General features: G+C 38.5%; 1 protein-coding gene across 1 annotated transcript; it reads right to left on the reverse strand.

The window, feature by feature from the left end:
* Positions 1-562: 562 nt before the first annotated feature.
* On the reverse strand, positions 563-10,330 carry LOC141622375 (26S proteasome non-ATPase regulatory subunit 4 homolog). The gene is made up of 10 exons (XM_074438414.1): positions 10,178-10,330; positions 9,967-10,080; positions 9,774-9,879; positions 6,633-6,747; positions 6,315-6,524; positions 5,912-6,203; positions 5,083-5,206; positions 2,274-2,383; positions 1,997-2,065; positions 563-782 (listed from the first exon to the last, which is right to left on the reverse strand). Exons 1-10 carry the CDS (start codon positions 10,187-10,189, stop codon positions 744-746), a joined length of 1,191 nt encoding a protein of 396 aa, XP_074294515.1. The 5' UTR covers positions 10,190-10,330; the 3' UTR covers positions 563-743.
* Between the last annotated feature and the right edge of the window lie 518 nt (positions 10,331-10,848).

The following is a 10,848-nucleotide window of genomic DNA, read 5'->3' on the forward strand; positions in this document are numbered from 1 at the left end:
CCAATAAAAATGTTATTCGAAACGTCCCGTAATCTTCAACCAATTATGCGCTTCAATATAATTCTCAGGAGTAAGTGTTATAGCTTGTTTCCAATACTCGGCGGCTTGATCAAACCAAGCCTCTGCAATTTCAGAATCTCCCTGTCGGATGGCCTGTTCTCCCCGGTCGGAATTGGCGGGTCAATTCCTTCCCTTAGAACCGTACTTGAGATTAATGCAAATGTTTTTATTCCCGTTCTAAAATAATTATAATAAATTTTCGGGAAAAAAAAAACAAGATTGTGATAGTTTATTGTTAAAGTACAATGGTACAACATTCTCCGAGCAAAGTTGACATGATTAGGTATTGTTGGGTGTCTATTTGTGTTAATTTAGAACCATTAAGAGTTAAATCTGTAAAAAAATTTGTCGCTATCATTTGATTATCGTAAAATGTTACCCTAACACCTGAGGGCCAAACCAATCTTTATCTTGTTAGTTTTACTGTTTGATTATATATTTCTGTTGTATATACACAAGGGTCATTAGCAGAGTATATAGGAAGAAGAAACGAGGAGGCGGGTAAACACAACAGATGTAAGTCATCAACGATAAAAGTTTACCAAATGTGTTTGGTAATATAACAATACATTCAACATTGAGACACTATTTGTTCTGGGAGGCTAAGGCTATTTGCTCAATTGGTCATGGTTCAATCAACCCTAAGACCACAATGCAAGTCCCGGCTTTCTTTGAGAAATGAATCAATTCTTCTCGTCGCTTGGCTTGTCGTCATCCTTTTTCTGCAAACCAGATTAATCCACACTTAGTAATAGGTGCAAGAAGCTGCAAATATGACTATTTTTTTTCCCAGAAAGCTAATATTAAAACATCACTATAAATAAGTATCCTCACATTCAAGGTGCGGCAAAACAGAGCCAGTTAAACTTAAAGTGCATATAAAAGTTGTGCAGCTGAAAGGCTGAAAAATATCACCACAGGCTGTCACGAGTGCATCAGAAGAGATTCACGTAAAGCGATCCCAACATTAGCGTATTAGGTTGAATAAGCCCATGATGAAATGACACCGAGTTCACTCCATTCCAATACTGATGAGTAACGACTCAGTTCAATTATCAGCCAACCAAACATCGAACCACGCAACCTAGGCTATGCTATCTATGTTACTCGACTCTTCAATATATCCTCGCACACACATGTACGATACTCGACACTCAGATAAGGTTTGATACTTGAACACCTCATTTAAGCCAAAATATGCATATTTTTCATTTAAATAGCCAAGTCCGACACTTGGACACATACCGTGTCAAATACTTCTAAACAAGTCTAAGCAACACAATCCACAATCATACAACTCCTAGGTGACTAAAGAAGGTATGGACACATGGCATGGCACCATATGTAACCATAATGTCAGACAGGGCCACTAAATTCTGCGAAATTTTACTCACCAACTACGGATATCACCTAAATGCATATTGAAAATGATATATTGCCCAGCAGACATCCAAAATAAGGCCGTTAAGAGCCAACATAAAACCATACACCATAGGAGAATGCCTATAAATAGTCCAAATTGGCACATTCACTCGTGATTAGTAGAAACTAATGACATTCACCCTTCGATTGACTGAGAAGCCAGAAAACTCTACAGAATGAAACATTAAAGCACACAGGAAATTATATTCGCCAAAGAGACTTCCATATTGAATATGTGAGAAATGTGTAGAGCATACGTAATGCCAACATGCAAGCAGCAACAGCAAATACCCCCAAAAGGAATGGAAATAGTAAGCCCGCTTACAAGAATGTAACCCTATTTCTCAATTCTCAGACAGAAACCAAATTACTGATGACTCTATATTATAGGGAGATAAGTGACTTGATGTAGGTATGCAAGCTGACAAGCATAAAAGTGATAAAACAAGTGACAAATATGACAGAGGTTGAGAGTTGAGACTGAAGAAAAAACAATACTTCATGATGATCTCACCTCAGATTGATGTTGCATGGAAGCCATCAAATCTTTGACAGAAGAATCATTTGGGTCAACTCCTGGAAGCTGTTAGATAGAATATGTTTGTTCATTTGTAGATCGAAAACATAAAAACAAGAAGTAAATAATGTCACATTTTAAGAATAATTTTTTTTTTAAAAAAAAAAAACTTGTACAAATAATCCCTATCTACTACTGGTTCTTATCAGTCCCTCGTCTATCTACTGGTTCTTATTTAAACTTTGTAAATTATGAGGTGAAAATAACAACATACCGAAGCAAGAAGTGAAGCCACATAAGATTCATCAGCCAGCAATTTCCTCACATCTGTAACAGTTACGTCTTTTTCATTGTCGAATTTGTCGTCCACAGAGAGTTGAAGAGCTGAATGCATTAACAAAATCGTGAAAAAATGAATACACGTGATAATTTCAGAACAACATGAGCTATCTCATTTGCAACTACCGATAACAAACAAAATATCAGGAAAGAGATGATGGAAAATATGATGCTCTCTCTAAAAATAACGAGAGCAATCGAAAATCATTCCTTCTTGAAAGTATATAATAGAAGTTCTTAATTAACACACGTTTAATCTTTTTCTCTCGTTTAGCCAGTAAAGACAAAGTGAAAAACCCTGAAGAGTCTTCCTCCTCAAACATCCTTCCCTGAAACGATAATAAAAGTCACAACAAAGGAACTAGAAAACGCCATCGGACTAAATATTCAGTTTCTTGCTTAGAAAAACTGAATGAACAGTGGTATCTCATAGATGGATCACACGTGTGCCTTGATGCATCACCACCCGTGCCATGATACATCAAAGGTGTGTCACAACCAAGTAAAACTGAACCTCAATACGATCTTCGGGTTCATTAAAGGTGAGTATTAGCTGTGTCCGTGACCTCGTCTTAAACATATTGTCGTTGGCTGGGTGGTTGCGAGCGGCCAACTTTACAGATTCATAACTGTTACGGCTTTGAGCCAATGTTTTCGAATATCTCCAAATTTTACAATAAGCTTCCTACAGGTCATATATATTGAGCATAAGTTCCACTCGCCCAAAAATATGATGTTTAGAATCAAGAAGGGTTTGTTTAGATTGGGGGGTTCAGAAGGAAAGGGAGAGGAGGAGGAGGGTTATTAAATCGCTTGTTCGGCTAGCAACAAGGTTGGAGGGAAATCGAGGGGGAAGGAATAGAAGGATCCACTTTCCCTCCTCCAAGACAAATCACAAGCCCTCCAGCAGAGTTGGAGGGAAATCGTATTCAAAAACACCACCTCCATTCCCTATCCCCTCCCCTTTCCCTCTATCCATCTTCCCTCCCTTCCCTCCTTTTGTGATATCCAAACAAGGCCTAAATCATGTAACCATCAAGGCTCATAAAAGAAGGGATTTTAAGATTTAATTACCAGCTTAACAGCAAAAATGGATCTCGGGTAAGGAGCCGTAGTGGTCCAAAACTATCTACGAACTAGTGGTGACACCTTCTATACAATCGACAGAGGTGGACATGAAAGGTTGAAATTAAAGACTATAATACTCTACTAGACAGCTTATAGCTTATAGGACACTGTATAATTAAAATGAAAATTATTAGGAAGCATTTTATAGGCCTTACATAGCACCATCTTTGATAACCACCATGTAGTTACTGGTGAGTAGAAACACTACTAGATGGATAAACCACACACCCGTGTGGCAGTATAGTATATCCAACGGTGTCTGTGTGTTGATGTTGACCACCCAACTCATTCAGCCATAATCATAGGGGTTGTCTCGAAATTAGAGTTGATCAAGTGCGGCCCGACCCATTCGGCCCAGCCCGTTCGGCCCGCTAAAATAGCGGGCTTGGACAAGAAAAATCAAAAATTAAACGGGTAACAGACAAGAAAATTCGGCCCGCTAGAATAAATGGACGGGCTTGGACTAAACAAAATTGCTCATGGGCGGCCCGCTAGGCCCGCTATTATTAGTAAACCTCATAAAAGTCCAAAAACCCTCAATCTCAGACGTTCTATGCTCATTTCATTTGCAATTTGTACACTCTAAATCAATTAGGTAGCGCAAATGAATACTTATGCCTTACGTATAAGTGGGAGATTGTCGGTATTTACACTTGTCGTATAACGATTCTCCGAGATTGGACATGCTAACGGGATTGTCGTATAAAGATAGTACCTTTCAAGTATTTACACGGGAGTGTATGTAACCGCTAACAGTGCCGCACAAATACCGAGGCAAAAATGAACTTTTGATGTTTGTAGTAGAACATTGCCAAATTTGTGTTTTTTCCAAAATTAGTAAACTTATCTTTTGAAAATTAGTATACTTTTTTAAGGGTAGACTTTTAAAGATAATTGTTAAGATTTAGGGGATGTAGCTATAACAAACTCGTGTTTTAATAAAAACACTAATTTTTGTATTTTATTTTAGTCAGGCCCACGGGCCGGCCCGCTCTCTTGAAGTGGGCGGGTACGGACAGTGGAAAATGGCCCGTTTAGCGGGCTCGAGCTATTAAATACGGCCCGCCGGACACTTTTTTAGCAGCTAGGCCCGGCCCATGTCCGGCCCAAGCCCGCTTTTGATCAGCTCTACTCGAAATGTCCAAATTTAAACATATAATTCACTATCTAGGACAGCCTCCTGTAGACAAGGTGTAATAGTTAAATGTGTTTGAGAAGCATAGCAGGGGTGCACCTTAAATTGGGTGGTAGCAAACAATAGATCCAATATTAAACAATTAAGTCGCAAATGGAACATCATCTCTGTCGAGACATCGTTATGGGCCTAAACGAACAGCCTATGACTCTATGAGCCATAAAAGTAGTAGTAGTGTTATGGTGACTATGAGTTGATGTTGCAAGCCTTGCAACCCAAATTATTCTCATGAGTCGGCTGGCATGGTCCAAAATTACAGAATCTAAAGGGTACAGTTCATGCACATGACTGCTAGTTGGGTCATCATGATGGGATTGGATGAAAACAGTCGGCCTAAGAACAAGCAATGATGTTTTAGAATATAAACCTATTTAAGCTTATATGATTTAATCATCGACTGTTAAAGTTGGTGTATACTAACCGAGCTGCAAATCTTGATCGTCTACTGTGGCATCTGACATATCTGTATCTCGCACAGTAATGGTTGACACAGGGTCATCCATTGACATTGCCAGTGCCTGCTGCAGGAGGGCATTCTCATCATCCTGTCATTGTTACGTGTAAACCATTTAGGGAAAAACACAATGGGAACAAAAGGTCGTTTAATTTGTCAAAAGAGACCAAAGCATACATGCTTGACTTGAGGTCTGGACCAGCTAACAACCAAGTCCCTTTCCTGACCGTCATTGAGCAAGGGCAATCACAGAAATAACAAATGGGTATAGACAGTAAACTGCAGCTCGGCAAAGCATTGACATTATTGGTTTGACATAAGACTAACTCCAGCTAAAAACGACTTAGGGTCTGAGTTTGGATTATCATACTCAGTTTTTTTTCCTCTCTTCCACAGATAGTAGATTGTTATTATGGTTTTCTGATCACATTCAGGTTTCCAGTTATTTCTCAAACATTTAGTCCAAAGTATAAGATATAACCTCTGCCAAAAAAAAATTTAACTCCCAATTCCAAAACCCGCAAGCATAACCCAACATGACCCAAAATTAGCAAGGCTAAGCGCAAGAGAACATCAGCTTAAGCAAGCATTTCTTGAACAACTAGTCAAATAAGTTGAGAATAATCAGCTAGTCAACTCAGTTAATGAAATTAGCTAACGTCTAAATTATTAACACACAATTGCCAAACAGGGTTGAAGCCAAATAAGGTAGATCTCAAAAGAAGCCAACCCATTTTTAAGACAACAAAGAAGCCAGCCTAATAGTAATAAGAGATTAAAATGAAAAAATGTGTACCATCAAATCAATATTTTTATCCGCTTCAGCGTTCGCACTGCTACTTTCTCCCATAGTAGCATCTTGAGAGCTTGAATGTTCCTGTCCAGCAGCTTCTTCAGAAGCCTTTTTTGCAGCTGCCTCTTGCCTTGCCCTCTCTTCCTCCATTGAAACTCTAAGAGCAAGAGCTAACTCGGGATCAAGGTTTGGATCAACGCCAAAGTCATATCCAGTCATGCCACCTGCTGAGGCAGCGGCTGCAGCTGCAGCAAAACCACTTCCTCCCTCTCCATCTCCAGTAAATATGGGAGTACTGAGACATAAAAGAAATTCATAGATTATATTAAATAATTCTTACTTACAGAGCGACATGACTTGGTAATAATTAACAAAGCCCAAACAAATAATTTAACCATGTTACAACCTTATAAGCACATCGGACAGAGCATTAGAGCCTGGAGGAACGTGGACGTAGTGGCTAGTTTCATTGTTATTCACCGCAGATACTAAGGCCTCTAGCTTCTCTGACTTTCCCTCCTCATCTTCACCAAAGTCAACAACATCCAGTGCAACACTGTTCTTTTTTAACTTCCGTCCTATCATCTCCAACGTCTTTTTTTCATAATTAACCGGACTGCCAGTAGATAATATAATTAAGAAAATGTAAAAAACAAAACTGCTCGAATAAAATAAAATATCTGGAAGGAGAAACTAAAGGAAAGACAGGACAATTATCATCCACCTTCCAGCGAAGACTATAATTCTCTGTTGTTGCTTTTTGTTTTGACGATGCTTAAGAGCTAATTGAGCCACTTGAATTCCAGCTGCCAATTCCATTTCACCACCTATTTCAAGACCTGAATCCGCAGTAGAGCATGTTCAGTACACTATATTCCTACCATAAATAAGTCTATGAAAGAGATTTGTGAAACACAAGGAAAAAAGAAAACGTGATACTAGGGATCAATGATAACTATTTTACCCAAGTGGCTCATGGGCTCCAAATCTCCCATAATGGCAGTTGGGGGAAGTCAAATACACAAAGAGGCTGTTTCCATGATATCAAGAATCAACAACAACAACATAGCCTTAATCCCAAAATGATTTGGGGTCGGCTGACATGAATCATCCTTTAGAACCGTCTATGGGTAAATGCACACCTCCAAATGCGAAAAAAATAGAAAAGGGAAAAATGAAAAACAAAAGGGAGAGTGAAACATAATACAAAGTCAAGGTAAACTTATAGGTTTTAAAATCGAAGTCCGGATTTCTTTTATAAAAACTTAAAATTTAAATCGAGAATAAAGATTAAAACGATTTTGAAAACCGCAGTAGAATTTAAGGATCCGGAATACCATAAAAGTAAACCAAGTAAAATATATAAGAAAGTGGTTGGTAAAAAAAAGGTGTGATAAAGGAGAGAAGAACAAATAATTTTTTTTTTAATAAAAACACGAAATATTTCAAATAACATCAAATACTAAAAATCCACATGTATACTTTCCCTCCATTGTGCCCTCTTCGTCGCCATACTCTCCTCAAGCGCCAGAAATCTCATATCTTGCTCTATCACTCTCAACCATGTCTGTCTCGGTCTCCCTCTACCCCTAGGGATCCTTTCTGTTCTCCAAGTCTCCAGCCTCCTAACTGGTGCGTCCATAGGTCTCCTTCTCACATGGCCAAACCATATTAGTCGATTTTCCATCATCTTGTCCTCTATTGGCCCCACTTTTACCTTTTCCCTAATCACCTCATTCCTCAATCGATCTTTCCTTGTATGCACATCCACCTCAACATACGCATCTCCGCCACACTCATCTTTTGAATGTGACAATGCTTCACGGCCCATCACTCAGAACCGTAAAGTAAGGCAGGCCTAATTGTCGTGCGATAAAATTTTCCCTTTAATCTTTGGGGCATATCTTTATCGCATAAAAACCCTGAATCACTCTTCCATTTCAACCATCCCGCTTTAATTCTGTGAGTCACATCTCTGTCTAACTCCCCATTTTTTAAAAAAAAAATAGATCCTAGATATCTGACCCCTCCACAACATTCCCATCGAAAATAATACTCTCCGCCTCTGTCGATCTGGACCCCGCCACGTTAGTGAACTGACAACCCACGAGTCTCTAAAGTATGCCTCCACAATTCCAACTTTCTCTCCTCCCCCTCTTTCGTCTCATCAATCAACACAATATCATCAGCAAACATCATACACCAAGGGATGTCGTCCTGAATATTCCTTGTCAACTCATCCATAACTATAGCAAAGAGAAAAGGACTAAGTGCGAAACCTTGATGCACCCCGATGGTAATGGGAAATTCTTCTGTTCTCCCGACATTAGTGCGAACACTTGAATTGAATCGAAGAGAGTTGATGAGAGGCTCAAGACTCCACTGTGATCATGATTTTCACATGAAGAGATACTAGCTAGTTTAAAGCAATCTATTTCCTCAGTCTTTATGTATGCCGAATAAATGTTAGAAGATAACTGCCTAGACTGTGAAATGGCAAAAGAGAGATATTTTCATCAATAGTTACAACAACCTCGCCTCATATTTCTTGTCTCACTCACTTAACTCATCATCTTAACTAAATTTCACTGTCTACGGCGTTCAGTATGAACGTGTCTAATCAGCACCTATCCCACATTCTCACCCCCACCCGAGCACTACATCAACCTTTCCACCCTACCACGGTATTATAGGAAACATAATGACTTCTTTCATCTTACATCTATTGCAACCCAATAGCCACCATATCATTAAACATCTAAGATCAAACCCTACTCATCCCATCCGATAACCACTACAATCAAAAAAATGAAAGTGTAGTCTTCTTTGAGAAAATAAACAGGCAGCTGGAACATACAAGTGATAAAAAGCTGAAAATGTAGATCCAAACTATACCTCAGTGACAACAACAACAACATTAGAGCCTTAATCTCAAAATGATTTGGGGTCGACTGACATAAATCATCCTTTAGAACCGTCCATGAGTGAATGCACACCTCAAAATACCTCAGTGACTAGTGACTACTACCACTAAAAATCCCAACCTAATACTCGAGACTGCCAAGCTCCGCTTGGGGAAAATCTCCATGTGATCTAGAACTAATGCGAGTTTGCTTGTGATTGGGGTAGTTATTGCTAGGATAATACATCTTAAAACAGGAAGAAAATGGAGAAAAATGGTGTTCATGGAAGGTGGAAATGAGAAAGAATGGGCAATTGACTAATTGTTATCCCTTAAAGCGGGGAATAGTTATTCAGCTCTCTCCAAGTCTCCAAGGGTAATGGCATTACCCCCATATAGAAGTAAAAGTTTCTAATCACCTCCTCTTCCAAGTTTCAACTCTCCACCGCCACCACCACTTACCAACAATCTCCTCCTCTTTCCCCTTATATTGAGTTCTATTGCTCCGGTAATAGTTGCCTCATCCCACGCAAACGAGTCCTAAGGGTGTAATTATTAAGGGTAGTCAACGAAAATTTTAAAAGAAAGTACAAGGAGGTGATGGTGATGATAAGCGAAAGGTGACGAAGATAGCCTAAAGGTAAAAACCACCCCATTAACAAAGAAATCGCCACCCACCCCCCACTCCCAAGGGTACATTACCCTAATATACTCATATGGGCGCGGCAATTCCCTCATCACCTCTTTATCACTCTCCATCTTCCATTCATCAACCACATCATATTTCCGTTTTTCTTCTTCGTTTTGAACTCCACTACCCCGTAACAATCCTCCCCATCCACGCGACCCTTAATAAGTACTCCGTAACTATTACAAAACTCAACACAATAAACTTCACAACAATCAAACAAACAATCCAACAAGCACACACCAATTACACAAAATTAACCGAAAATCACTAACCGTGCATACAAGCCAAGATTTTGCCAAGATCACTAGTAGGAGTAACCAAAACACGAACACCTTTACCCGCCATCGTCAGAAGTCCCACAGTATTCTCCGGATTAGACTGCTCAAATAATAACCCTAATTAACCTAACTTAATCAAATTAAACGCAATTAACAATACAATCAATCCAAAAATAAAACAAATTACCTGAGTTTTGGCGCCACAGATTAAATTAACAGCATCAGATAGAGATTGAAATCTATTGGGAGAATAATCGCCATTGCGCATCCACTCCGAATTATCAATGCAAATCATCGTCGCCTGTAATCCAATTAAAAAATTACGGATATGTTAGAAAATTAGCGAAATTACGGAAACCCTAATTTGTAAATTAGATGAGTATGAATTAAGAACATACCTCCAGCACCATGGTTGAGTATAGATGGAATATAATGAAAGTGATTTAGTTTGTGATTTGTAGAAGATGAAGATCCTGAGGTGTTTTTATTTCACTTTGCTCGTAATTTTGTGAGAGAAAATTAGGAATAAAATTTTAGAGTAAAAAAAATTTGGGATATTATACATGATACCCCTTAATTTTTCGATTTTCTATATGGTATTCCTATACTTTTTGAAACATATATGGTACCTTTAATTGTTGTCATTATCACTAATTGTACCCCTAAACTTGATTTTCCGTCAATTAAACTCAGTTTTAGGCGTTAGGTAATTACTTGGACACGTAACCAAGCTTGTCATTTATCATCCCATGACATAAGGATTCTATTAAGCTAAATATCCATCTTTGGACGTGATAATTTGGCAAAGAATCAATAAATTTTCCGTTAAATTTTTTTTAGCCCATATATATCAATAAATATTAGGATCGAGATGGATATTGAGTTTAATAGAGTCCTTATGTCATGGATAATAAATGACAAGTTTGGTTACGCGTTCAAGTCATTATCTAACGTCTAAAACTGAGTTTAATTGATGGAAAATAAAGTTTAGGGATACACTTAGTGCTAATGACAACAATTAGGGGTACCATGTATGTTTTAAAAAGTGTAGGGGTACCATGTAGAAAGT

Source organism: Silene latifolia, chromosome X (genome assembly GCF_048544455.1).
Source record: "Silene latifolia isolate original U9 population chromosome X, ASM4854445v1, whole genome shotgun sequence".
In the NCBI taxonomy this organism is placed as follows: domain Eukaryota; kingdom Viridiplantae; phylum Streptophyta; class Magnoliopsida; order Caryophyllales; family Caryophyllaceae; genus Silene; species Silene latifolia.